General features: G+C 33.1%; 1 protein-coding gene across 6 annotated transcripts in view; it reads right to left on the bottom strand.

Moving 5' to 3' along the window:
* The window catches only part of NFIB (nuclear factor I B), a 219464-nt gene that overhangs the window by 39672 nt on the left and 167789 nt on the right, over positions 1-12003 (bottom strand). For all 6 annotated transcript variants that reach the window (XM_015594522.1, XM_015594523.1, XM_015594524.1 and 3 more), the window contains 2 exons: positions 3001-3135; positions 557-741 (listed from right to left, as the gene is read on the bottom strand). In XM_015594522.1, coding sequence (XP_015450008.1) covers positions 557-741; positions 3001-3135 — 320 coding nt within the window. The remainder of the gene's footprint in view (positions 1-556; positions 742-3000; positions 3136-12003) is intronic.

The following is a 12003-nucleotide window of genomic DNA, read 5'->3' as shown; positions in this document are numbered from 1 at the left end:
AAAAAAAAAAAAAAAGACACTTCTGGTACTGTCACTCATTATTAAATGTAGTCATGTCTGTGCAAAGAATATTCAAGTAGTCATCAAACATTGAGAATGTTTACATTACCAAAGCTTATTTTAATACCTAATTGTTAGTCTATAAATACAACTGTAAGTTCTTTTGTGTGTGTTTATTTTAGCGCATACCTTGCTCTTGCCTGAAATAAGCACTTTGTCTATGTGTCAAGCCAGGTATTTCAGAGGTGTGAACTCCAGCTCAGAGCGTTTTTGTCAATGTACCTTCTGCATAAACTTTCTCTTCAGTCAATAAAAATCTAAAAACATCAAACCAAAAACATCTTCACAAATGTGCCCCATTGGGGCAACACACTTCCTACCTGTCATTCAGCCACCTTTAAATAAAAATCTATTGAGTCACCAAGACACTTCCTGAAGATGGATTTCAAAAGCTTGATGTTCTGCCAGACATACTGTCTGAGTAAGCTCCATTTCTTAAAGTTAGACCTGTTCCATCTCCCTTAGGCTCTAATCTTATTTTCTCTCTCATTTTTACCTGGCTGGTTTGCGGACTGGATGGATCATAAGAAGGTACATAGTTCTTCAGAGTATCCTGAGGATTCAGGTGGGGAGGATATCTGATTGTTGGATGAGAAAAGTAGCTCGATGGGGCTGGAGGAAGAATAGCTTGTGTTGGAAATGGCAACGGTGAGGGTGGAGGTGGAGTTCGAGTTGAGATGACTGCATAAGATAGAAAAGGAAAGATCGGCTTGTTAGCTGTTTTCTTTAATGCTCCTTACTGATCCTAAAGAATGCCATGAAACTATAAAACCGAAAGCTATTCACTTTTTCCCAATGATTTAACCAAACTCTCCTAAAATATCAATTAGTCTTTTATTTTCAATGCCAGTACTGCTAAGCACACATAGACTTAACCCACACTCTAGGGAACCAATAATCTTGCTCTCTAGATCTATGAATGACTAAAAAACAAGGTTTCTCTTTCATAGGTTAAGCCAATACTTCACAAAACATTTATTTAAGCAAAGTTATTCTCCATCAAAACACACCCTTTGATTAGAAAGTCTTTGTCTCATAACTCCAGACCAAGTTACAACATTAATTAGAGAGCAGGGGACCCACAATTTTCTACCAAAATTCAAAACAGAAGTGTAATCCAATTTCAAATAAATATTTTCTCTATATATCCTAGCTAGCAGTTGTTTAGAATAAAAGCCAGTAATTAAGAAACAACAATGTCCTAAATAATGGCCTGATCCTTGTTAATTTACAATTTGAACACAGAGCCTGGAAACTTTCAACTAATAAAAATGTTCCTTTCATAACCAAAAAAAGCTCTATTCTTTAACTATTTTTCTTCCTACTCCAACTTTTACTATATGTAACTTAAAAGATATTATTAAGATAAGACCAAGAATAAAATCCACAGAAATGTGAATTTAAACTTTCATATGGCATATTAAATCACATAAATCACATAGTTTTATAAAGGAAATAATACATAAAACATATGCAATGTGGGCAATGTTTAATTGTACTATAATTTTGCCACATTAGCATGACCTCAATTTATTATTTAGTTTCTGAAATATAATTCTTAAGTTTGAAAAATGGGGAAAATTATAACTGCATGATCATTCTCTCTATAATGTTGAGGGAAACATTAAGTACAAATTAAGAGTACCAACCAGTATATGTAGAAGTAAAGATTAAATATGTTTCTATTTAATATTTCTATCAAAACCATAGGAAATCATGTACGATAAATATTTAATGTTTTATGAGACAATCTAGCAAACAATATGAAAAAATAAATTCTTTCCATGACCTTTAAATGAAAATCATCTGGAATAATTTATCTCCAATTTTGTAATTATGTGTAAAAAAAAAAAAACTTTTAAGGAATATTGTTTATCTTCCCCAAAGAATGTCCAGGGCACTCAGAATCTTCTGGATTGTTATTACAATGCAGATTCCTGGGCCTAACCACAGACCTACCAGATGAGGACCTCTAGGGGTGAGAGGCACCAGAACACACATTTTAAACAAATGCCTCATATACTCTTCCCACACACTGAAATTTACACATTATCCATTAAAGGGGTGCATTGCAGAGAACAATTACATGTTTCTTAAAAGTCCTTATTAAGATTTCACTTTATTTAAGATGTATATACTTTCGAAAGTATAATTTAAAGAAATACAAACACATAAGTTAAATTGGGCATCTTTTCACTTTGTGTCAAAGTGCTCTGAATTTCAGCTCAATTGAATCATGGTATTCACTCATATCTGTACACAAACCCTTGAGGGATAGTGCTTATTATTTATATTGCTTATTATTTATAGCTTATTTTTAATTTTTGGAAGAGAATTTAATATTAATTATTTTTTAAAGTACAAATGTGAAATACTGGATTCTTTTTCCTATTTAAATTATTAAACATAACATCAAGTATATTAGCCCACAGGAAAAATTTGTCTATGTAAAACAACTGTCAAAGAAAAGTACCTTTTATATTTTCTGGTTAATTTCACTCCCAAATAAATAATAGTTTTTGTATAGAAAATAACATGTACAGAAATAGTGTCTGTATATCTTAATCCCTCTGGAAATACTCTAAACTCAGCAACATACTGAAATTACATCCTTCTCTTGGTTAACTATATAGAATTAGGAACACCCCTGAAGCTATAGTTAACTATGTGTCACATATTTTCTAATTTCTTGTGATTGCAGTCTTTCCAATAACGGCAATTTGAAAATGCATATATAAATGTTATTTAATTGTATAGCTTTGAAAATCTTTTTTCACATATTGACATGAAGAAAATATTTGATCAGATTATGACCTCTTCTCCTTTGGCTGAGAAAATATGGTCACCACAGCTATAAAAAAAAACTTTTACTCCATCTCTGAGAGTTTGGGCTCTGCAAACAAGAAGGAGGCTTCTCCTCTTATGCCTGAAACTTCTCACCGCTGTGTGCAACTCCAGGTATTCCGGGATGATGGTGCTGGGGGAAAGTGCTCAACCTTGGAGAAGAATCCTGTGGAGATGTAGAGCTGAACAATGGCTTTTCAGGCTTCTTCATAGTAGTCGGTGAAGACATATCTGCAAAGGAAGAGGAATAAACCCAAGCTTTGTGACTTTCTCAAACTATAAAGTTCACATTAACATAATAAGAGATCTCATTTTCCAACATTTTATTACTTTTGCAATTTTGGCTCTTTTACAAAATATATATTGAAAGTCAAAATTCCAGCTATGTTGGAGCTTTGAAATATGTATCAGAAACAATCTCTATCGCTTCATTAAAACTATCATCAGAATAATTCTACTACTAAATAAATCTTGAACTTCTGAAAAACAAAGTATCACATTTCTGTTGGCCCCTTGGTTCACATCAATGTCTTTTTTACCACAACATTTCATTGTTAGATTTACACAATTCAGGGGTTTGTCTTTGACCTGCTGACTATACTGTGGAAAACGATAGAAGAAAATCAAGTGCAAATGTGAGAAACCACCTTTCGGTAAACTGGTAAGTATATCATTGGTTTAACGTCTTTTATGGAAAACTCATTACTTGTTTTCTCATCTGCAAATATTTGCTGGAGAGAGTGAAGATGTTAAGAAAAATAAAAAGTAATTGCTGCTGTAGGGATACGCACTGTCAGTGAAAAGGAAAATGGTAGGAAAATGGTGGTCAACAGTCAAGGAGAAGGACGTGTGTTGAGAGCAGAGGCGTTGTGGTGTTTGCTTCTATTTCTCCAGCCTCTCTGCACAGGGGCAGTGATCACCTCAGCCTCCCCAGGTTAAGGAAGGTGCCCCCATTGGTGCTATGTTTAAAATGTGGATGTGGATGACATTCCCAGAGAGAGGAAATGTTCCAAAAAAGAGGGCCATAAAATATGCAAGTAGTACAAATTATCTGTGGAGTGGAAAAGTACAGAGAGAGATAAAGGAAGCAAGCAGCTGGCAGGACCCACGTGATATGGGGCCATGGATGTTGTGTATAAATGTCTGAATGCTGATCCTATGAAAAAATGCTATTGATGGGTGAACCAGGATCACATTTACAGTTTAGAGCAATCCCTCCATAAAATGCATGGAGGATGAATTAGCCAAAATGGAAAGAGCAACCATCGAGACCACTTAAGAAGGTATATTAATAAATATATTCATTCCACAAATATTAATTGAAGGTCTAATTTATGCAAACACTGTGCTAGTTGCTGAGGACATAAGAGTGAACTAGATTTAGTTTCAACAGCTATAAAGCTTAAAATCTAGTAAGGGCATACAGACAAGTGAAAGGCATTACAAAAACTGTGTAAAAAGTACTATAATAGAAGACATATTCAGGGCTGCATTTATTTATTCAATCATTCATTAATTCCACAAATATTTAATACTGCCCAAAGACAGATCACAAGAACTTGGAATTAGGGTAGAGATAGAGCTAAGGCAGTAAACAGAATTAATTTGATTCAATCAATCACTGGTGTAGAAGGTCATCATCTTGGATGACTGAAAAATGGTACCATGCAGTTAATTCAAATAGAGAAATCAGGAGAAAACTTCAGTTGGTAAGAGAGGGATGCACACTATTTTTGATACACTGAGTAATGCTGATTTTTATGAAGGTTTACAAATGTATAGTAAAGTGTTCAAAAAATCATGAGCTATACAATTTATATTTTTATTACCAAAATTTTAAATTTATACACAAGTAGAATAGTAACTGATACTCATGTACTCACCACCTAACTTCATCAATTATCAATTCATAGCCAATCTTATTTCATCATTACCTCATCTACACTCCCTCCTCATGTATTCCTTTGAAGCAAATCCTAAGCATCATATAATTTCACCTACAAATATTTTAGTTTATATCTCTAAAAATGTTTTTATGAAAAGAAACAAACCAAAATTTTATCATACATAAAATATATATCAATGTGCATTTTTAATTAAGAATTTTTGATATGAAAAAGACTTCATTAATATTATGAAACTAGTTATCATTATGTTTAATCCTATTAATATAAGAAACTAGTAATCATTATGTTTTACCATTAGAAAAATTACCTCATTTTTGATAAAGAATTCAATAAAATTAAATGTGTTTACAGCACGCTGGCAATTAAAAAATGGATAAAGACAGGAGACGTCACAGTCTACAAAAAATGACAGCTGTGTTTGTAGCTATGAGGTGACTATCACTAACCTATCAGGACTTGGATGAGTCAGTGAATCATTTCCTTATATCTTTCTCAAAAAAAAAATTATTAATGAACCCATAGCTATTAATGCCATTATAAAAAAAGAGAGAGAGAGAAAACGTTAAAACCATTTAAAAATAAACAAAAGGACGTTCATTTCAGCTAAGTTTCCTTCAAAATGCCAAAAATAATACTTAATTTCACTTAAGAGTGATGTGATTTTAGAAAGTAATACTGCAAAATATAGATTTTGAGCTGATGGAAGTTAATCATAGATTATTAATCATATAGATTGGTAGAGGTACAAAAAAACCCTCTCTATTCCATCTCTTACTTTATAGATGATGTGGCAGGTTTCCCTCCCAAATTTTTAATTAAAAAAAAAAAAAAAACTTAGAAAAAGAAACTGGTTAACTTTGTATTGACACTATTATGCTTTACTTGTGCTTAAATATAAATTTCAAATAAAATTAATCTGTGTAAATCAGTTTCTAAAGACTCTCTAGTATAAATAATAAAGCATTTACTGTACATCATTTAAAAAACAATTAAATATGACCAGAGCTTGGGAAGCAGAGTAAGTGTCATTCTAGTTATGGCACTTCTGGAGATCAATCAAGGCTATTGCAACTACTGTAACTATTTCAGAATTTTCATTAAACCCAGCCAAACTTACATGAGTCTCTTTTTGTAAAGGGTACATAAATCAAGGGTGTTTGTACAGAAGTTTGATAATATAGGTGATTTTCTAATTTTTGAGAAATAAAGCCTTAGCATTTTTTTTCAGTCAAAATGATATACTTGGCTTTATCAGGTAATCATTATAGGCCCATTTATTTTTCAGGTTCTCTTTTCGACATGCACCTTCATGTTCAAAACACACCAAAAAAATTATAAACGCCAATACAACAGAAAGAGAATAAAATTTACTCTTCAAGTTGTAAAAGGAACCAAGAACTGTCTCTTCTTCAAACAACAAAATTAACTCAATAGTAAAAATAAGAATTGGAAGATCCACTGGACATACTGAAATGATCTTCTTTAAAAACACATAAAGAACGGTAGTATTAGAAAGTAAGCTTAATTGCCTCTGTTTTCTCATTAAATGAAATTAATTTGGGCCCATTAATCAATAAAGATATATTGGTACAAAGCATGTGTGTGACACTAAGTACTTAGGAGGACACAAAGTAAACCACCTTTCCCAAAGAAAATAAAAAAACGTTTCTGGAGTAGAGAGGGAATAAAAATGAAAGGTCAATTATCTGGCAGAAGTAAGGGTAGAGTTTCTAACTATTATATTTAATCATGAATCAAACTAATATTGTTTTGATTTTAATTTTATTTTGAATGTCTGCAGTCTGATGGACCTCATGCCAAACTGAAAAATTATATTGCTTCTATTTTTAATGCACTCATAAGCTACAGAAAAAAAAAATGCTTGAGGAACGAATATATTGGAGAGATGGTTTTAAGTGACCTTTCTGTGAAGAAAAACAAATATCACACTTTTCACAATCTATTGTTCCTCAAGCAGGAAGAATAATACATAACAATATTAAGTTAAAATAAGTTAAATAATAATAAAGCTGAATAATATATAAATATATAAGTTGAATAATAACGCATACATAATAATGTATAAGTTGAATAATACGTGAAATAAAAAAGTTGAAGAGCGAGGTAAGGAAGATGATAAAAAGAGGATTAGCTGGTGTTTCTGTTGGTGAGGAGGAGGCAGGATTTGCTGGTGGCTGATGAGAAAGAAGCCAAAGACAGGGAGGGCTTGAAAACAGACAAAGAAATTTAAATATGATCTAGAAAGCAACAGTTTATAAATGAATTCATTGTAGAAGGGAAAGTTTCCAGCAGCTCCATTTCCTTGTTCTGTTCTTGTAGCTTCCACTAGGCCCTCTTCACTTGTACCTGGTTGAATCAAGACTTTCCTGTCTAGTTTCCTTCCCAGGCCTTCCTCATTGTGGTTCATAATAAAAACAGTAATCGAAATCATCTCCTTCAAATGGTGTCTTCTTCATTTTACAATCTACCATGGCACCACGTTTTTATAAATTTTTTCCTTATTCCATATTATTTAAACTTTCACTAAGCAACTTTGCCTATGGCCTCCCTGGGGAGGAGGGAACCAAGAGGAATGTGTTTCTAACTCTGTGCCTTTCCTTGTATATGACAGTCCCTTGTACTAGAATATTATATGTCTCTTTACCTTCTTATTCCATCTATAGAGCAATATTTTATCCATTGAACCAACTTGATTTATTTTCTTCATAAATAATCCTTCCTAGGAACTCTGGAGATCGACATTGCCTGAACGATCTTATGTTGGTGTCTTATGTTACTTGATGGATTTTCATTATTATTTTGTATTTCTTTTATCCATAGCATTACACATACACACACATGCATTTTTTTTTTTAAGTTTACTAATGGCTTACCTCCTACAGAAGATAATTTAATCAAAGACACAAAAATATGTGGAGGCTGGAAGAACATGCTACTGAGGAAGAGAATTTTTAGAAATCCAGGATTGAAAGACGATAGAAGAGGTAGAGCAGACACTGTGTCTAGGCAGTTTTAGAATCTCTTGCATGTTAAAGAAGCTGTATCGGGGAATGATAAGGTGTAACGTAGGATAAGCAAAATAACCATAGTCAGTATACGTTAAAATGCAGGTTGCCTGAATTGATACCACCCGATGAGAAGTAATTGAACGTACAGCATTCTAATAACTGTGAGAAACTATGGCGAGGCACAAAGTTCAAGATGTTAAATAAGACCACATGTTCCCTGTCCTGGTGATGCTTACTGTTCAGCAGAGACAACAGACATTAAATGTAAAAATTCATTAAATAATTGCAATTGTGATAATATTAGAATATAGGAAGCATTCTAAAGACAGAAGATTAGGGAGGCCGATCTAAAAAAAGAAACATTGAAATTGACAGTGTTATGCCTCAGTGTCTACACATATGTTTAGAGTTATAATTGGACAGTTAGTTATGGCTTTAGAAACCAATTATATAGTTAAATTCATAATAAAAAGTCACCATGTAAGATAAAGTTCAAGTGGGCTACTCATATAAGCTAAGATTCACTCAGACTTAAGCATACTTTTAAATAAGTATTTTGCAAAATCAAGTTATCACATATTTTTTACTAGCTATGCTATAATTTTTTTTGGCATTATGACTTACATACATCCTCAGCCCTGATGTGTCATTCATTTCACAGCATCGCTTCAAAGAGATAAAGGCTTAAGCAAATAAAGAGTTAGATCAACTCATCTCCCAGCAAGGTAATTTCATCTACAAAGGAAGAGTGTTGCTGTGTAACACAGCGTTATGTACTCGACTCATCGGCAGCTTGCACAAATGGTGCTCCAGATGTATATCTGTTCAAGTCAGCCCAAGGCAACAATTTTGATCAATTCTAATGTGATAAAATGCTGCAGGGAAAGTGTGCAGAAACGTGTTTACGTCAGCCCTTAATTAAACTGTTGTTCACTTCCAAAGAACCTTAGGAAACACTAATGAGACATGAGTTTTGGCAATTTCTTCATCAAAGCAAAGACCCCTTCCTCAGTCTGTAGCAGCCTGTCATCCAAGCCGCTCCCGGGATAAATGTCACATGGCTCTCCAATCAGTTAGACACCTGTTAGTAGAACTTCACTGAAGTCAACTAGTGATCTAGGGCAAGCTCAAACAGCCACCTTAACACCTGCCTTCTGGGACACCTGCTCCTTTTTCACATATAGTAGAGCAATATGTTAGCTTTTCCAATATGCTTGAATAGATTAAGGTTACAAATCGGATTTCTATAGCCTACATAGAAAACATGTCATTTCTTTAAAAATTTTTTTCTACTCTTCTCCCCTACAATGACACTCATGGTACACAACTATTTCAAATCAATTATGTAAGAACACACAAGAATTCTTGAATTTTTAGAAGTCATTATTTCAGCACAGCATAACACTAAATTAAAATATATTAACTACGCCATGCCTATGATTTAGAAAAACCTATTTCCATCTACTTAAAAAAGAAATAAATTGCCTCGAAATATTTTAGAAGTTCAATCCTTTTACATATTCGTGTCTATGCTGTATTTCTTCTTTACATGCTATACTTGCAAGCAAGTCTAAATTAACACATATAGGTACAAGTCACCATTTGCTGACTTCTCTTATTTTCCAATATTTGTTAAGGTATCTTTTATTACTAAGTGCTTATAGAGCCATAGTTATTCTTAAAATTATCTATTTTTTACATTATCAAGCTGCCGAACAGATATTACTGGATTAATTTGAGCAGAAGAAAACTCAAGGTGCAATGAAAACTATCTTTGACCCTTTGGTATGAGTGTGATACAGATCAAAGAGCAAAAGTGCATTTGAGAGAACATTTAGCTTAGAGACAGTCCATTCACCAGGATTTGAGAAGATTATATTATCCTGACAAGTCTTACTAAGTTAATACTTATTGTTTTCTAGGTTTATTTTTCACAGGCTTTAAGATTTTTATAGTTTAAAAAAGTTTTATAGATTTGTAAAAACTCTGGACATAGAAAAGCTCTCCAGAGACAGACACCAAACTCATTGTTAGAAGAAGGCAAATGTGGTCAACACATCCATTACTCCATTAAAACTCTGTCAAGCAAAACAAAACACTGACAGTAAAAAACAAACGTTAGCTGAACTGGGGAATTTCTGTTTTCTACTGAAATGTTGGGGTGGAAACTTGAAGACAACATGAAAAAATAAATGAATTGTCTGCATAAAATAATAATACTATTTAAAATAAACAAAAAGCTACCAAATCTAGTGTGTAGGACGAGTTCAAGAGCAAGAAATCTGGTACTTTTACTTCAACCCATAAATCCAGAGTCAGCCTTGAGACAAGGAAACAGCTTGGGCCCTGTGCCCAGAGAACAAGGAGAAGACAGGGAAGATGCTCTGCCAGCTGAATGCTAAAAGAGACCCAGATTTCTGTTCCCATTTTTGTCTTGGGATAAATCGTATTGAAAAGAGGAAAGTTAGAGGTTATTTATAACTGTATAAATGTTATATAAAATACTACAATTATCAAGCCTAGAAGATTTCAGCCCAAAGCTTTGATGTATTTATTTCTATAGGTGTCCCTGTGGAGAACCACAGTGACTCTTACTTTAGTTCCAGCTATAGATAAAGGACTGATGGCGGGGAAGTACTTGAGGAAGTGTGTGTCCTGAAGGAGGAAGAAAGTAGGCTATACTTTTACTTGAAAACTTTGCACAGTCCCTGAGATACCATCTGCATTTCCCCATTTTCCTTTACAATAAAATGGAAGTTGTCCTGGTTCATGGGGAGAAAAGATATGGTATGATGCCCAATGGTTTAAATGAAATATAAATGACAAAAAAAGAGGTGCATGGTTAGTTACAAGGCCATAGAGACACTGTTATTTAAATATATTTCAGAGGACACGTTTCAAAATTGCTTCTAGAGCAATGTGTAAATATTACAGATGACAGTGGAGTTAAATAAACCACTCAGGCACTGCTAGTTGAATTGTAAATTGATAAGACTTTTGTGGATTCTGTGTCAATATTTAGCAAAAGCCTTAGAAATGGATATACCATTTAACTCAGTAATTCTATAGGAGAAGTATACTTATTTCTTTAACAAAATTTCATTGAGCATCTACTTGGTGACATTGTGTCAGGCAGTATACTAGGCACTGGGGACAATGAACAGAATGAGACAGGAACAAACTAAACAGATTTAAGCATAAAGATTTGTATGCAGTGATGGTCACTGTATCTTTATTCATCATATAAAAACTTGGAAACTATCTAAACATCCATGAGCAAAAAAGATACTTAAAAATTTATAGTATAGCCATTGGGGTGGCATAGTATGTAGTCATTAGAAAGTGGAAATTAAATGACATGGCAAAGTGCTATTTTATTATAAATGAAAGATAAAAAAAGAAAATAATTTACAAAATAGCATATGTCATATAAGCCCAATTTAGTACAAAAAAACATGAATAGGAAATTCATAGAAAAAAACATTGAAAATAGATTATCATATAATACAGCTAAATGTTAACAGGGTTATATCTATGTGACAGAATTATAGGTGATTTTTATTTCTTATTATATTCGACAGTTTGTTTTGCCAAATCCCCCATAAATAAGTCTTACTTTGTAATAAAAAGAAATTGTAAAATACATATTTTGGGGGAAGAAAATATTGCCTGGAGGTAGATATACACACAATTTTTATAAATAATCCTCAGTGATGGGTGGACAATATTGGGTCTTGTTACTGTGCCAGACATTATACTGAGAAGGCAATACCTCCCATTGGTCTTAGGAATTGGATGCTGCAAAAGTGTTCAATGAAAAGCTTAAAGGTAACATCTGCAATTTAGTTAGCTAACAGCAAAAACAATGTGTTTTTAAGAATACAAGTGAAGAAAAAAAGGATATCTGAATATCTGTTTCTAAGGACTCCTCTGGATGTAAAATTTTATAATTGTGTGGCAAATGCGACTAAGTCTTCCCACACACTCCAAGTTAACGAAAAGCTCTGAATGTTATGACAAGACATATGGAGTTAATCCCACTACAGTAGTTTGGTGATGATACCAGATGATTCAAAAAATAATTAGCTGCCATGTTAAGAACTATCTCTATATACAGATATACATTTACATTTATCATACTCTAAAATAACTGGAGAAATGGC

Source organism: Pteropus alecto, unplaced genomic scaffold (genome assembly GCF_000325575.1).
Source record: "Pteropus alecto unplaced genomic scaffold, ASM32557v1 scaffold95, whole genome shotgun sequence".
Lineage (NCBI taxonomy): Eukaryota > Metazoa > Chordata > Mammalia > Chiroptera > Pteropodidae > Pteropus > Pteropus alecto.
Note: the sequence above shows the minus strand (reverse complement) of the source record. Positions and strands in the feature narration are given on the sequence as shown.